A 16,243-nucleotide genomic window follows, 5' to 3' on the forward strand; every position below is an offset into this window, starting at 1 on the left:
AATAGAGAGATGATAGGTAGATAGACAGGTGGATAGACAGATGTACAAGGAGAAAATTTAGAGCATCATAAAGGGGACTCATCATATATATGTAGTACTTTGGGGGCTGTTTTTACCCTTGTAAAAAATAATATATATAAAACCTAACTTTAAATATTAGACTTCTACCCATCTTTAAATTTTTACAGTGATTATCCCACCTAGACAGTTATTGTTTAAGGAGTGTGGGGTATGGGCTGTCACTCATTTCACTGAGTGAAATCCACTATCCTTAGTTCTCAAAATAATCTGCCGATTCCTTACTGTATTTATAATCTGAGTCAAAAAGGTCTCCCTGATTTCGTAAATAAGAGAAAAAAAAAGGACTCCTCTGAGAGGTCCTGTATTTGGTTCAGGTAAAAGACTGTGTGTCCTTAAACCCTTCGGTCACATTGGGGGTTGGGGCTTGAACATATAAACTGGGGGTGGGGGAGGGGGAACACAGTTCAGACCACCACAAACAGTAACACAGAGAGCCGTGCTCTACCATCATTTCTTGATAACTGTGGCAACGCAGTAGATGAAATACATAATACCTCTTAATGATGTAAGCGGGAGGTGAGAGTGCAGTCAGCTTCTCCCTTCCTCTCCTCTTTAACATGCCCTGTAGCCCCAGGAATGGAAGAGACGTGTGGCTCTAAAGTAGTGGGTGTAATGGTAAGAGCTCTGTGCACCTGGAATACGCTCAGTTCTGGCTCAGTTGTGGAAGAGCCGACTTCCTTTCTTTTGGCCTGAGTTTCCTAATTTGTAAAATGACAGTGATTAAGTTCAATTACTGTCACAGCATTTTATTTAACTGCTAGAGTAACAGTAAATAACTTCTTGAAAGATTCTGAATTTGTACTATATCTCTGGTTTGTTTTTGTTTTTGTCTTAGAAACACTTTTGATTGAAAGATTGGCATATGTATCAACAAAAGCAACAGCATATTTTCCAGATGTCTTGACAGGGGGGGAAATTCCTTCAGTAGTATATTAGTCTACACAGGATGCCGTAACAAAACACCACTGATTGGGTGGCTTAAGCAATAGCTATTCATTTTCTCACAGTTCTGGAGACTAGAAGTCCATGATCAAGGTGCTGGCAAATTTAGTTTCTGGTGAGGGGTCTCTTTCCGGCTTGTAAATGGCCACCCTCTTGCTGTACCCTCACACAGCTATCCCGCTGTGTACGCGCAGAGAGAAAAGAACTCTCATGTCTTTTCCTCTTCTTATAAGGACTTCAATCCTTTTGGATTAGGGCCCCACCCTTATGACTTCATTTAACCTTAATCACCTCCATAAAGCCTCTATCTTCAAATTTGGTCACATTGGGGGTTGGGGCTTGAACATATAAACTGGGGGTGGGGGGAGGGGGAACACAGTTCAGACCACCGCAAACAGTAACACAGAGAGCCATGCTCCACCATCATTTCTTGATAACTGTGGCAACGCAGTAGATGATATACATAAGCTATATGTTAGTTTAATGTCTCAAATTGCTTCTTCATTTTGGGCTTAAATTATTCAAATTGGATAGCTTAACTGACTATAAGACTGGATAATTGCTCCATGCGCTCTCATTTCCCTGATTTAACTACCTGAAAAATAAAAAAAACAAGCTTCCTTTCAAAGGGTACATGGTCTTAGATCCCATTTAATTTAACACTTACTCTTCAGAATTTATTTCTTCAGAGCAGAAGTCTACTACGAACACAAAGACAGAAATAGTTAATAACAACAATAACAACATACTTTTGTCTTTCTGTTTCAGGCATTTAACTAACTTTTTCAAATGACTAAAAAGCCAAGAGAGAAAGAAATCTAAACTTCACTGAGCGCTTACTATGTACCTGGCATAATACTAGGCCCTTTGCATAAACTGACCACTAAATCCTTACAACAGCCCTAGAGGCTATTATTATATCCATTTACAGAGAAGAACTGCCCACAGTTGAACTGAGAGGGTGGAACCTGGATTTCAAACCAGATCTGCTTAGTTCCAAAGCCTGTTCTCAGCAATATTATTTGGGGTAAAACTGAATATACATAATGTCAAGTAGATTAAGATACTTCTATGTTGTTAAAAAGCATGGGATTAAGACTGTGTGTGGTTATGGAATGGTCTCCAAGATATATTGTGGGAATTTTTAACTGATAGTTGCATATGGTTTAAAATTAAAAGATTTTAAAAAAATATCCAGTGACTAGAAAGTCTTGATTCCATCTTATCTCCTAGTGTCTCCATTATTGCTTCCCAGTGGCAACCACTATTACCAGTTTCCTTGTGTTTCTTTTGAGATATTCTATCAATTGAATAACAGGACATCTACACACATACACACATTTTGAAAACACAAATGGTGGCATATTAAAGCCCTGTTCTGCACTTTATTTTTTTTAGTAAACACTGTATTGCTCTCTGACCAGGGGCACTGAAAAGTTAGAGTGAGAAGGACACTGCTTCTCACTATATACTCTTGAATAATTTTTTTAACCATGTGCATGTATTATTTTTCTCAGTTGTAAAATGTACAAGAAAATGTCTGCATATTTTTAATATTTGGATAAAGATCTTAAAAACAAATAGTAAGATTTTAAAGAAAACTAACTCAAGGCCATTTTATGTCTCTTTTAATTTTATGGCACAATTTCTTCTTCTTGAGGAGCATGATTTTCGCAATATTTACTTTCTGAATTAAGCTTTGGGTTGTGATGCTACCTAAAATCAACGCACCTCTAACAGGAAATGTTACTCTGTTGTCTATGAAATATAGAATCCAAGTTTTGGAATAAAGTATGGCTACAGCCTGGTGGTCTTACTTGGAATTAAAAAAACCTTCATTTACAATCACTTTTCTTTAAGACAAATCTTGGAGTCATGATATTAAGAGATAAAAAGAGTCAGAATCTATCACACTTATTTTACACCTGAGAGAGAGTACCAAAATGTAAAGCAATGTGTCCCAAAACATAAAACAAAGATTCCTAACATTCAGCCCACTGCTGTTTCCATTAAAAAAAAAAAAAAACCTTAATAATCATTATCCTTATAAATATTTTATTCATTAAACTTGTCATAAAAAGGATATGACCTGCACAACCCCCCCCCAAAAAAAGAGAAAATAAGAAAAGCAATTACAATTCTTAAAAATGATATTAGATGAATGTTCTTTTCATATTCAGAAGTTAAGTTCTAGAGATGAGTTAGAACTTCTGGAAGTATTCAAGCTCGAGGGAGAATATGAAAGAGGACAGAGAGCTTGTGGGATAACAAAGCAAAGACTTTTCCTGCGTAGGGGGTAGCATTAAAGAACACCCAGAAAAGTTAGTGGGTGTAGGGAACAAAAGAATCTTTCAGAAGAAATCTGTAGGCAATCCTTGTTAGTGAGGTGGGGGAGGGGAGATTTTATTTTCTTTTTTAGCTTTTTGAAAGTTTTCTCTCTGAAGAGTGGTGGAGAATAAAATTAAATTATAAAACTTTTCAATTTACTTAAGAACATTAAAGTTTGTTTTTAATGCACCAGACTTTCTGTAAAATTAAGACTATTTTTTAGAGCTGTTTTAGGTTCACAGCAAAACTGAGGGGAAGGTACAGAGATTTCCTATACATTCCCTGACCCCGCACATGTGTTGCCTCTCCTACTATGAACATGTCCCACCAGAGTGGTACATTTGTTAAAACTGATGACCCTACATTGACACATCATAATCACTCAAAGTCCATAGTTTACATCAGGGTTCAGTCTTGGTGTTGTACATTCTGTGGGTTTGGACAAATGTATAATGACATGTATCCATCATTATGGAATCATACAGAATATTTTCACTGCCCTAAAAATCCTCTGTACTCTGCCTATTCATCTTTTCCAACCCCCTCAATCCCCAGCCCCTGGCATCCACTGATCTTTTTACTGTCTCCATAATTTTGCTTTCTCCAGAATGCCATAGTTGGAATCATACAGTAAGATTGGCTTCTCTCACTAAGTATTATGTATGTATAGTCCCTCCATATCTTTTCATGACTTGATAGCTCATTTATTTTTAGTGCTGAATAATAATCCATTGTCTGGATACACCACAGCTTATTTATCCATTCACCTATGGAAAGACATCTTGGTTGCTTCCAAGTTTTGGCAATTATAAATAAAGCTGCTATAAACAACCATGTGCAGGTTTTTCTGTGGACATAAGTTTTCAGCTCCTGTGGGTAAATACCAAGGGGCACAACTGCTGGGTTGTATTATAAGAGTATGTTTAGTTTTGTAAGAAACCACCAAACTGTCTTCCAAAGTATCTGTACCATTTTGCACTCCACCAGCAATGGATGAGAGTTCCTGCTGCTCCACATCCTCACCAACATTTGATGTTGTCAGTGTTCTGGATTTTGGTCATTCTTATACGTGTGTAGTGGTATCCCAGTACTCTTAACAATTCTCTAAGTCATATGGCTTCCAGATCCTTCACTGCTCTGCTTGCCCTTCTCAGAAGCTCTATATTATGAAAAACTGAGGCTCGAAGAGATAAGCTATTTGCTCAGAATCATACCGTCAACCACATCTGAGCTAAAATTTGTATTCATCATTATTTGCAATGGATTGACACACAATGCAGCCACTTTTTTTTTTTTTTTTTTTTTTTACTGTGAATAATGCTGTACCGCAAATCATCACGCAGTCTGGGGACTATGAGAAGAATGCCAGACAACTTCTAAGATTTCTCTTTCACATGAAAGCATGCCTGCCTTTTTGCACAGGTTTGAAGGAAATCAGTGCTGTTTCTACTTCTTAGTTAATGAAAATGATAGCTTTTGAAGAATATGCTATTTTCCAGAGCTAAGAAATCCAAGGCAGGTAATGAACATACTAGGTTTTTAATGTCTGATACTCACTTTAAGATGACCATGTATGTTCCTTTTGTACTTGGTAAGTTGTTTCTCTATCTGAACTTATCTTTCTTAAGAATATATAAACACATACACAGTCCTGAGAAATAGCTTCGTACTATTGTGCATATTTGTCTGAGAGAATGAAATATATATAGTGACCTAGGTTTGTGTTCATTGTAAATGGTAAGATTTATGAATTGTCGAGTCAACCTTACAAAGAATCCTGGAAATGAGTGATCCTGATCTGACTGTGACTCCTCCTGAGGTCAGCTCTAGGACACCATATTCTGAGTCTTTATGCCACTTAGTCATGATGGGAATTATAGTTGACCTGGATTTCCCCATTGACATTTCCACTTGATTAGCTGTGTTTCATTCTAGACTTAAGTAGGAGGAAACTTCTGTTTTTCTTCTCAGACATATGCTCTCAAATCTATAGAAGTCAGAAGTCCTAGCGGAATCACACAACAGACATTTCTGGTATGTGATTCACCCATAGGGACTATGTGGGCATCAGTACAGGGCCTCCAGGTGTTACTTAACAAATTAGAGCCATTTCTTACTAACTCAAACTAATTGGACAAAGAAAAGTCTGAATTAGTAAAATCTTTAATCATATACTTAAGAAAACCTTTTAATTGTAATAATTTCAAACTTACAGAAAATTTATAAGAATAATACTTGAAGTGCCCATATATGTTTTACCCAGATTACCAAATTTTTAACATTTTAAACCACACTTGTTTTTATCTTTCTCTCTACTGTGCCTGTTTATATTATTTATTTTTTCTGCACCATTTGAAGAGTTATCCTTTTATAATTCCCTTTACCTCGTATTACTTCCTAAGTATTTCCTAAGAATAAGGGCATTCTCTTATGTAGCTACAGTACAGTCATCAAATTTGGGACACAAATGGATACAATAGTTTTTATCTAACTACCATTCATAGTTTTCAATTATCCCAATAAGGTGTGCATGACAGGCAGCAACTACATTCCTCAATCCTCTTGGCTGCACAGAACCTTAGAGATCAACCTGTTCAATATCTATAAACCTTTTCAAAGTTTTTTCCTTCGTGAGCTCCAGAAACATGACGATTTCATAAGCAATCAATCAGAAGTTAATATCAACATTAGAGAATGAGTGTAACTACACTGCATTCACATAATCTCAGCCTAAAAACAAAGAAAAGTACAATTTCAGGCTGGCCTTTGATGCAGAATTATAAATGTGTAATTCCTGTTTGGCTTTTGAAATATTTAGATTAGTTTATCTAATCCTGTTATAGTTTTAAAGACCTCCTGGCTAGAAACGATTGATTCAGTTGAAACCTTTCCCTTTTACATAGGAAGAAACAAGAATCTAGGGAAAGTATATTACTGAAAAGTAAAGGGCAAATTGAGATTGAACCTCAGTATTCTTTGTCCTATAGCCTACTTGCCTTTAAAAGAGGAGTCTTCAAGTAATCAATCAAAAAACTCACGGGAAGGGCTTCCCTGGTGGCACAGTGGTTGGGGGTCTGCCTGCCAATGCAGGGGACACGGGTTCAATACCTGGTCTGGGAAGATCCCGCATGCTGCGGAGCAACTGAGCCCCATGCGCCACAGCTGCTGAGCCTGCGCTCTGGAGCCCGCGTGCCACAGCTGCTGAGCCTGAGTGACGCAACTGCTGAGGCCCGTGCGCCTGGAGCCTGTGCCCTGCAACGGGAGGGGCCGCTGCGGTGAGCGGCCTGTGCACCGCTGCGGTGAGCGGCCCGTGCACCGCGGCGAGGAGTGGCCCCCGCTCGCCGCAACTGGAGAGAGCCCACACGCAGCAGCGAAGACCCAACACAGCCAAAATTTAAATAAATAAATAAATAAATAAATAAATAACAACAACAACAAAGTACATTTCTAGTACTGGAATTTCAGGCAGTCCTTAACAGGAAAAAACAGGTCACTGGTGGATCAGGGGGTAGGCGTGGGTTTGATTGAAAACGGGCACAAGGGAACTTTCAGGTTAGTTAGGCTCTGAAAATATACTACTAGGTTAGGCTCTCGTTAACTAGTTTTCCCTGAGACCAGGCCTTGTTAAGAAGAACCGAATGCGCTGGCTTATTTCAAAATGGTTCCTTTTCTCTTCCCCCTGCAGGATGCACAAAGTGGTTTTTTCCCGATATTTACTGTGAGAAACTGGCTGGCCTCCTAGGCGTAAATCTCACAATACTGTAGAGCATGACTCTTTTCACCCCCATTACCATAATCTTTGTTTAAATTCTTATCTTTTGCTTGAACTATTGCTAAAGTCTTAACTGGCCTCCCCATTTCCAATCTGTTTTCCAGTTTGTGTTGCCAGAAGATCTTTTAAAATGAAAACTTGGTCATCTAATTTCTCACATTAGAAAACTTTGATGGTTCCCCATTGTTTACGTTACAGTAGAAGTCAAATTCCCTTGGTATTGCACACAAGACTCTTCATGAACCAATACAATATTCTAGTCTCTCCGTCCAATACTCTTCACCATACCCCTTTCATCTGGGCAGGCTGATACCTGGCAGCCACAATCTCCTATGGGTCATGCTGTTTTAAGTCTCCTGTTATTCCTGCTCCTATAATGACCTCCACCTCCTTGTCTATTTAAAGAAAACCTTATCATCATTTACACAAACATTACTTGTTTTCTGAAGGTTTTTCTCCCATCCCCCATCTTCCAGCACTGACAATTCCTTTTAAAAATAGCCCCTATATATTTCTCATAGCATCTACAGTTTTTTGATTACACTTAACTGATGACACAAACTATATCTTATTGCATTTGAATCCCCAGTGCCTAGCACCGTCCTTTGTGTATAAAGTGGCCATATGACTAGGTTTGTACCTGTTGACCTGGCTTAATTATTAACTGCACTCTCTCTTATTCTCAGAAGGGTCTTGTTTAGCAGATAAGCAATATATGGCCACCCTCTACATGGTATATGCCTGGTAAATATTTGAATGGATGAAGGAGCCTTCGTTTTCATCTCTGGCATCTGAGCACTTACTACTATACAATAAATTTAGGAAGAATTTTTTAAAAATTTTAAGTTAGTTTCTTACGATGTTTTTTTTGCCTTAGCTTGACTACCGCTGATTTAACTTTGCTTTAATTTACCTCGGGCAACACGGCGCTCAATTGCCTTCTGGACTCGCAGCACAGTTTCAGACTTTGCTGTAACTTGTCTCATTTTGTAATCATCAGCCACATTTCCTGATGCCAGTCTTTCAAAAGGTCAATAAATTAATAAAAACCAGATAGCCCGCAGTGGAGGCTGATATGTAAAAACAGAAGGTGTCAGAATCACCACCTAACTCTCAGAAATACTGCCCTCACGTCTACTTCGTCACAGCGGGCGCCAAGCATCTGTTTTGCCCAAGACAAAAATGGCCTCCGTCAGAGTCAATTCCCTTTCCTTTGCGGACCAATCGAAACCTAGCATTCAGGGCACCCAGTGTCCTCACTTCCGTCTCAGCTTCTAGGATCTCTAATTCTCTTAGCGAGTCCGGACCGGTCGCCTCCAACTCGGAAGGGCTTCGGCGGTTGGGGCGGCCAGGCACGCAGGCGGCGGGCGGGATGAGCGCGGCGCGTGGCGGAGCGGTGCGGACGCTGCGGGTGACCGGCCGCCACGGCTATGCAGCCGAGTTTTCCCCGTACTTGCCGGGCCGCCTGGCCTGCGCCACCGCGCAGCACTACGGCATCGCGGGTGAGGCCGGGCCGCGCTGAGCCGCCGGGGCGGGGGCGGGTTCCAGCTGAGTTCCAGCTCCCTCTGGTGGTCCAAAAGCACTTCCGACAGTAGACGGCGCCAGAAAAGAACACCAGGGGAAGCAGAGGAGGAATGCCTGGCTCCCTGACCGCCTTTGTCCAGGGTGGGGAGTTGGTTGAGAGTCGAGTCCATCATCTTTTCCAGTTACAGTGCGGAAGTAGCGTGTGGAAGATGCCTAGTGCCCCTAGTTCTTATGCCTTAGAGCGCACCGACACCATCGCTCCTAGTGACACACACCCCTCCAGGTACACGTGACCCTGCGGAGAGCGGGCTGAACCTGTGGGGCCCCTTCTACCGGTCCGACGGGACCAACAGCTCTTGGAAGACGGTCTGCAGGGTCACCCCAGTACCCACTAATTGGACCACATTCCCCACAGGCAGCATTCCGGCTGTGCGTCTTAAGGATGCTCCTGAGCAGACGCCAGGAGTTTCCCCGCAAGTGCCAACACGAAATTGTTAACGTTCTTTTCTCGCTTTTTCTTGTCTCCGGAGGAATACAAACATTTGCAGGCAGTTAAGAGGTTCAGGTTAATGGTCTCTGGTCCTGGACTAGGTTGAAAGGCGGGGTTCTATTCTTGACTTACGAGCTTTCTTTTAATTCATCTCGTAGCTGTTGTATACGCACTGAAGGTCTATGAAAAAATTCATTGCATGATGTCAGCTCTCGACAGTATGTTTTGTTGGGTCCTACAGTGATTTAGTGATTTCTAAAACGGAGAGGGAGAGAAATATTTGCCTTAATATTTTCACCATTAGCTTTTAGTGGTTGCCAATTCAGGTTTACGATACTTGCCTACCATTTAGGTTGAAGACTCGTGAGTTTGTAATGATATTTTAAATTAGATCCTTAAAAAAAACGCCTTAAGAGGAATTGATACGTTTTTTTAAGTCAGTCATATTTAATAGTTTTCTTTCCTTCAACCCAATAACAAATATAACTTTTAAAATATGCTGATCCATTAGTAAAATAATTCCTCTTTGGTAGATAATGATATGTTGTGTTCAGCATTTTACCACCAAGTACGTGGTGAGTTCCAGTAGGCATTTTGTTTTAAAATTCCATGCTGAATTTATTTTATTTTATTTTTAAAGTATGGAACCAGTACTCTTTATTTATTTTATTTATTTTTTAAAAAATAAATTTATTTATTTATTTATTTTTGGCTGCATTGGGTCTTCGTTGCTGTGCGCGGGCTTTCTTTAGTTGCACCAAGAGGGGGCTACTCTTTGTTGCGGTGCACAGGCTTCTCATGGCGGTGGCTTCTCTTGTGGAGCGTGGGCTCTAGGTGCACGGGCTGGGTAGTTGTGGCTTGCCGGCTCTAGAGCACAGGCTCAGTAGTTGTGGTGTGTGGGCTTAGTTGTTCCGTGGCATGTGGGATCTTCCTGGACCAGGGATTGAACCAATGTCCCCTGCATTGGCAGGGAGATTCTTAACCAGTGTGCCACCAGGGAAGTCCCAGAAGGTATTGTAGATTTATTGTGAAGGCAGTGTGACGTAGAAGATACACAATCCCTGGGGTCTGTTAGCCTGAGGTTTCTCACCTGTAAATAGGGATGATAACACCTGTTTGGAAGGTTTGTGTGCCTGTCATCCTGCCTGGCCATAGAGTATGCACTTAAATATCTCTCCCCTGTTAGAGCTGTGTCTGGATTCCAAGCATAGGTGAGATGGTAAGCTTAATATTTAACTAAGCACAATGTAGAGAGAGAGACAGAAATGGAGAGCACGGTCCTGATCATTTTGTATACATGGCCTCAAGTAACTTGAAATTTGTGACTGTAAAATTAGGTACTCAGTACTTGATACCTCTTTGCCTTGACATGGTCCCCCAGCGGGTTCAACAGCATGACCTCAGCATTTTTCTCCCTAGGCTGTGGAACCCTGCTAATACTGGATCAAAATGAATCTGGGCTTAGGCTTTTCAGAAGGTAAGATGACTCTAACTATTAAACTTATATGTGTTCTCTGTTGCTTTTAAGACCTTAATAGAATTAGTTTTGAATCTTTGTGATCAATAAGATGTTTTAATTTGCCGTATAAAAGAACCTTCAGGATTTGCATAGTATAGAGCTTATTTTTGCCATGAACTTGTGATTATGTCACTTTTCTTCTAAAGCTCTTGTCTCTTAGTATTCACTTATACATTGTAAAACTTAAACATAAAAAAATGTGAGCTAGTTGGTATACTGTTTGACATTCCTATCTTTGCTTTCTTCCTAATGTACTTTAGCTTTACTCATTCAGGAGCTAATTATCCATTTTGTGGATTATCGCTTCTTTCCCTTTCTTCTTTCCATGCCTGTCTTGTCTGTGTGACTGTTAGACTCATTAACGTCTCCATCAGAGTTAGTCAAGGGTAGAGAAAGGAAAGGAAATTTCATCAGAAAATAACTACCTGCTGATAGCTCAGGTGAAAGATTTATGGGAAACACTGAAATTATTGATCTAAATTAGTACTTTCAAGTGCTTGTTCTTCCCTCCTATGAAACACAGAAAGCAGTGAGCACCCAGGTGTGGCAGCATGTCCTCGTGTAAATGGTGCCGTATTTCTAGTTGGGAGCCCTGATTTTAACCTAGCTGTGCAGTTTTCTGGCTGTGTGACTGGGCTGTTCTTTTAAGCTCTCTGAAGTTCTTTCTGAATCTGGCAAGTGGCTGCTCTACGAATCTCCCATATTTGTGAAGCCCATGTGAGATAATGTGAGTTAAAATAGGTGATAAACTGTAAAAAAAAAAAAAAAGCAATGATTGTTATTTTATGTTCAGCTGCCTATGTAACTAGATTTTTTTGTTTTAATTTTCCTGGTGTAGCTTTGACTGGAACGATGGTTTGTTTGACGTGACCTGGAGTGAGAATAATGAGCATATCCTGGTCACCTGTAGTGGTGATGGCTCGTTACAGCTCTGGGACACTGCCAGAGCCACAGGGCCACTGCAGGTCTACAAGGAACACACTCAGGAGGTAGGAAGGGAATCTTTCTGGGCTGATTGTTTTTCTTTGGTTGAAATCCATTTGGGGGTGGAAACATGGGGAGATGTCTTCAGGGGACAAGAAGTTTAAGCTTTAGTGTTTCTTGTACATGTGTACATGTTAGATGTCACTTGTTATTTGATTATTCAAACATAAAGTACCTTTTAGCCTAAGGAGCTGGAAAAGAAGAAAAGGTCAGGCTTCTCATTAGTCAGTAAAAACGCCTCCGGCAGGAAGTATACCGTGGCGCCGGTTCCTCCAGAGGCGCATCGCTTTCTTTACGCTGTAAGGAAGGATATGCCTCCATACGCTGCCTTAAGATAGAGGTAGGTGGACTTTTCACAGAGACATCGTAAGATTGCCTTTAGGACTTCACTATGATTCCTAAGGATTTTCAGAATATATGGAAGCAAGAGCTTGAAATACTGACTATAAGGCAGAGCTTACCGAAGAAGTTTAAAAACTAAATCTCTTACATGTGCTAGATATTGTGTGTGTGTATGGGTAGCATAGAGAATAGTTTGGCCTTCAGTCGTATTAAAATACATATATACTTTTCATGAACATGATGGTAAAGACATTCTCTTTTGGTGTTTTACCTTAAATGTTTTAAGAATTTTCTCAAGGTAGCAATAGATGCTTCAAATGAAAACTTGCAAATTTACTTTCAAATTTGTGCCTGGCCCATGGAAAGACCTCAGTAAATGCTTATTAGGTGCAAGAATGTTAGTCTCTTGTAATAATAGACACATAATAGGTTATGTGAGGATTGTAGACATCATTTTTATAGTTCTAGCTATTAAAAATGAATATCTCTAAGATCTGACTGAAAATAATAGAAAATTTTAGTTCCTCCATTTCATTGTAAAGGAGGCTCTTTGAATAAATGTAGTTATAAATGATCGTGTTTTCATAGAACCACTGAATACCAAGACAACTTTGGTAAAGGAGGAACTTTAGTTTCAGCATGTTCAGTGCAAAAATCCCCACAAAGCAGCATGTCCAAAATTCAGACATTTTGGTACCTTCATGATTTTTGCCATTTTCTTATACCACTTAGATTATGATTAACTTAATGTTTTTCTTTCTTTTTTTTTTTCTCTTTTCTTTCTTTTTTAAAAATATTTTTCCTCTCAAAAGTTTTCTTTCTTTTTCTTAAATCTTTGGGCCTTGTATTGCTTATCTATATAAATTCTAGGGCTGTAGCTAACAAATCGTGAAATAATATATCCAGTTTTATTAAATGGTAGATACTGATTTAATGTTTTCCTTTAAATGAACTTTACATAGTTATTTCACTTATTCTAAAACAGCACATATTCATGAAACCATGGAATTGATAGCTTAGTATGTACATTTATTTCATGTATGGTAAAATAAATTTATAACGAATAAAATAAAATGTATGTACCAGTTAAAATCATCTCTCGTACAACCAATGGTGTTTGTACTGCTACTACTCTGGAAAATACTGTTCGAGAATGTTCCGTGTGATGGTCACGCAGTCTTTACTTCAGCTCAGTGAAAGTGAATTTCACTATCTCATGTGATAACTTATTTGACTTTTTGATTGCTCTATTGGTTAGATAATTGCTCTCTTAGGCCTAAATCTACCTTCAATATCAACGAACCGTTGCTTCAACTTCCCTTCTCTGACATGGCGAGACCAAGTGCAGTCCCTCTTTTCCAGGAGACCCCTTGAAAATCGCTGTCATGCCCCCGTAAGTCTTCCCTCTTCCAGACTGTACCTTTGTAGTTCTTTCGACCTGTCCTCAGGTTACACGGTCTCTATATCTTTCACCCTCCTGGTAAACTCCTTTGGGTGATCTCTTGTTTTACAGTGTTGCTTTTAATGTTGTAAAACCTGATTTATTCCAGAAATGTGTTTATTAGTGCTGAGCTTTATATGACTTCGCCACCATGATCTTGAGCCTCTGTTTCTGATGATATTACCTAACATGGCTGTGCATTCTCCTTAGCCACGTTGTAGTGCTGGGTTACTTTCAGTCCACTTGTAAAGATCTTTGTACTATTGTTAAACCAGTGGTTTACATCATTCTATAATTATGTAACTGGTTTTTTGAACTGAAGACTTATTTTATTGTTTGTTTTTTCAGACTGTTGTTCTAGGTTGTCCTTCCTCATTTTCTTGTCAAATGCAATTTTTTTTTTTTTTTTTTTTTTTTTTGCGGTATGTGGGCCTCTCACTGTTGTGGCCTCTCCCGTTGCGGAGCACAGGTTCCGGACGCGCAGGCTCAACGGCCATGGCTCACGGGCCCAGCCGCTCTGCGGCATGTGGGATCTTCCCGGACCGGGACACGAACCCGTGTCCCCTGCATCGGCAGGCGGACTCTCAACCACTGCGCCACCAGGGAAGCCCTCAAATGCAATTTTTGATAAGCATTTTGTATCAGTTAGATGCCTTGGCTGTTACCATAAGAGAAAACCAAACTAAAAGTGCTTTCAACGATCTGAGTTTTTTATTTCACATAACCAAGGATATGGAGCTGGGAATGGTCCAGGTTTGTTTAATTTAGACTTGGCAATGTCATCAGATACCCGGGTTTCTCCTGCCTTTCCGCTCTGCTCTCCTCGGTGGGTTTCTTTCTTCTAACGCTCCATAGAATTCCAGTTATCATCTCATCACATGCCCAGTCGTAACTCTGTCACTTGTGAGGGAAACAAGTCACCACTCGTACTTTCATCTAAGTAAGATTCACCCCGGGATGAGGAAAGGACAGAGCTTTTCCTGAAGGGCAAAACTGGGGTTCTGTGAGCAAGGAGAAAGGGAGATTGGTGGTTGGGGAGTCCCCATCACTATGTGCCACAATATTACTTCTTGTCTTTCTCACGATTGTTAGTAAAAGTCGAACCACACCAAGGCGGATGACGAGTAGAGAACTGTAGGACCCTCAGAAAGGTTGTCCTCCATGAGATTGTTAAAGAATTTCTGGTGATCAATCTAAAGCTCAGTATTATTATACCAAATATTTGGCATTTTTCATTAAAGAGAAATACAGCATTTATTTAAAGTTTGTCTCTTATTCCAAATATGCAGAAACACTTAAAAGGATTGATTTAAGGTCAAATAGAGTTTTGAGGAGCTAATAAATATTTGTTGAATATTCAACAAATAGTGTTGAATGAAGTCCAACAGTCAGTTTTCAGATAGTCAGACAAGTACTTACTGAAGCAAAAAGGAAAATTCCAAGACCTAGATATATTTTAGGCCTTAAGGAATAAAGGTCCTGGTGAAATGAAAGAAAGAAAAACATGGAAAGTTTCCCTTTGCATGGCTTCTAAACTTAGCATCAAAGCAGGAATCGGATTCTTCTCTGTATTATTTAACTGCAGAGGCCATTATGTCTTTTGAGCCCCATAAAATGCCTTCAGCTTAGCCTGCTGCTGAATATATAATAAGAATGGAAGAATAAGAAAATTTTAAAAAGTTCAGCAAGAAGGAGAAAAAAGAGAGTAATTGAGAATTTTGTTTCTGACTTCATGGCTTATAGCACTGTGCTGTTGAGAGTGAGTTAAAAGTGACTTTAAAGATGACAGACTCCGTTTAATATTCATTTCAGCATCTAATTCTCAGTGTTGTTATTACAGTTTTTTAAAATAGTTAAAATTTGTCTTCGTTGTCAAATAGTGAGGCTTATCAGTTTGCTGAAAAATTTTAAAAGATATTTGATCCATTTAAAGTTTTTGATCATGAATTTATAAATAAAGGTAAAGAATCAAGGCATTTATCCTGCTTTTCCTGTATGAATTTCACTGTGGGGTAATCAAATCGTTGGTGCAGAAATTTTCTTGTAATAGAATTCTACCTAGTAAATATAGAAGGGATAATAGAATTAGAAAATCACCATTTAGTAGCCCCTAATGAAATAATGACCCTAGGCAAGGGTTATCTGTGGATGCTAAAACCATTAATTTACAAGTGATCCACCTTATGGACAATCTTAGGATCACTAAAAGTGGATCAACCAGAAATTACACACCTCCTAATACAATAGAAAGCTAAAAAAAAGATTGAACTGAATCAAATCAAACCTCTAGATCTAACTTCCAATTTAAAGAAAATAGGAAGGGTAGAGGAAAAAGTTGAACACCACCATGAGGAAACAATTAGCCAAATCCAGAATGTATTTAGAACATTCCATAGGACCAATAACTTTGTTTCTTCAACAAGTAAATGTCATTGGTGGGGTAGGGGGACCTGAACCAAGGTGGGAAAGGGAACTTTCCTAGATTAGAAATAACTTAAGAGACATAACAGCTAAGTATAAAATATGGATTTTGTTTGGATCTTATTCAGATAAACCAACTATAAAAGGACGTTTCTGAGACAGTCAGGGAAATATGAATATGGACTGAGTATTAGACAATGTTAGGAACTGTTGTTAATCTAAGATGTGAAAATGGCCTTGTGCTCATGTAAAAGGTGAAGACATTCTTTCTCCTGAAGTATTTGTGAGTGAAATGGTCTGATGTTAAAATACTCCAGTAAGTAATGGAACAGATGAAACAGGATGGGTAAAATATTGATAATTATGGAAGGTATGTGATGGATACCTAGGGATTTATTA

General features: G+C 39.3%; 1 protein-coding gene across 2 annotated transcripts in view; it reads left to right on the forward strand.

Moving 5' to 3' along the window:
• The first annotated feature begins 8,400 nt into the window (after nt 1-8,400).
• Nucleotides 8,401-16,243, forward strand: part of PEX7 (peroxisomal biogenesis factor 7) — a 90,212-nt gene continuing 82,369 nt past the window's right edge. Inside the window, exons 1-4 of one of the 2 annotated variants that reach the window (XM_070043464.1) lie at nt 8,401-8,625; nt 10,557-10,614; nt 11,495-11,645; nt 13,241-13,375. In XM_070043464.1, coding sequence (XP_069899565.1) covers nt 8,496-8,625; nt 10,557-10,614; nt 11,495-11,645; nt 13,241-13,375 — 474 coding nt within the window. In that variant the 5' untranslated portion in view covers nt 8,401-8,495. The remainder of the gene's footprint in view (nt 8,626-10,556; nt 10,615-11,494; nt 11,646-13,240; nt 13,376-16,243) is intronic. The other variant, XM_030853366.3, reaches the window with a different exon arrangement.

This window comes from Globicephala melas, chromosome 14 (assembly GCF_963455315.2).
Source record: "Globicephala melas chromosome 14, mGloMel1.2, whole genome shotgun sequence".
Taxonomy (NCBI): Eukaryota; Metazoa; Chordata; class Mammalia; order Artiodactyla; family Delphinidae; genus Globicephala; species Globicephala melas.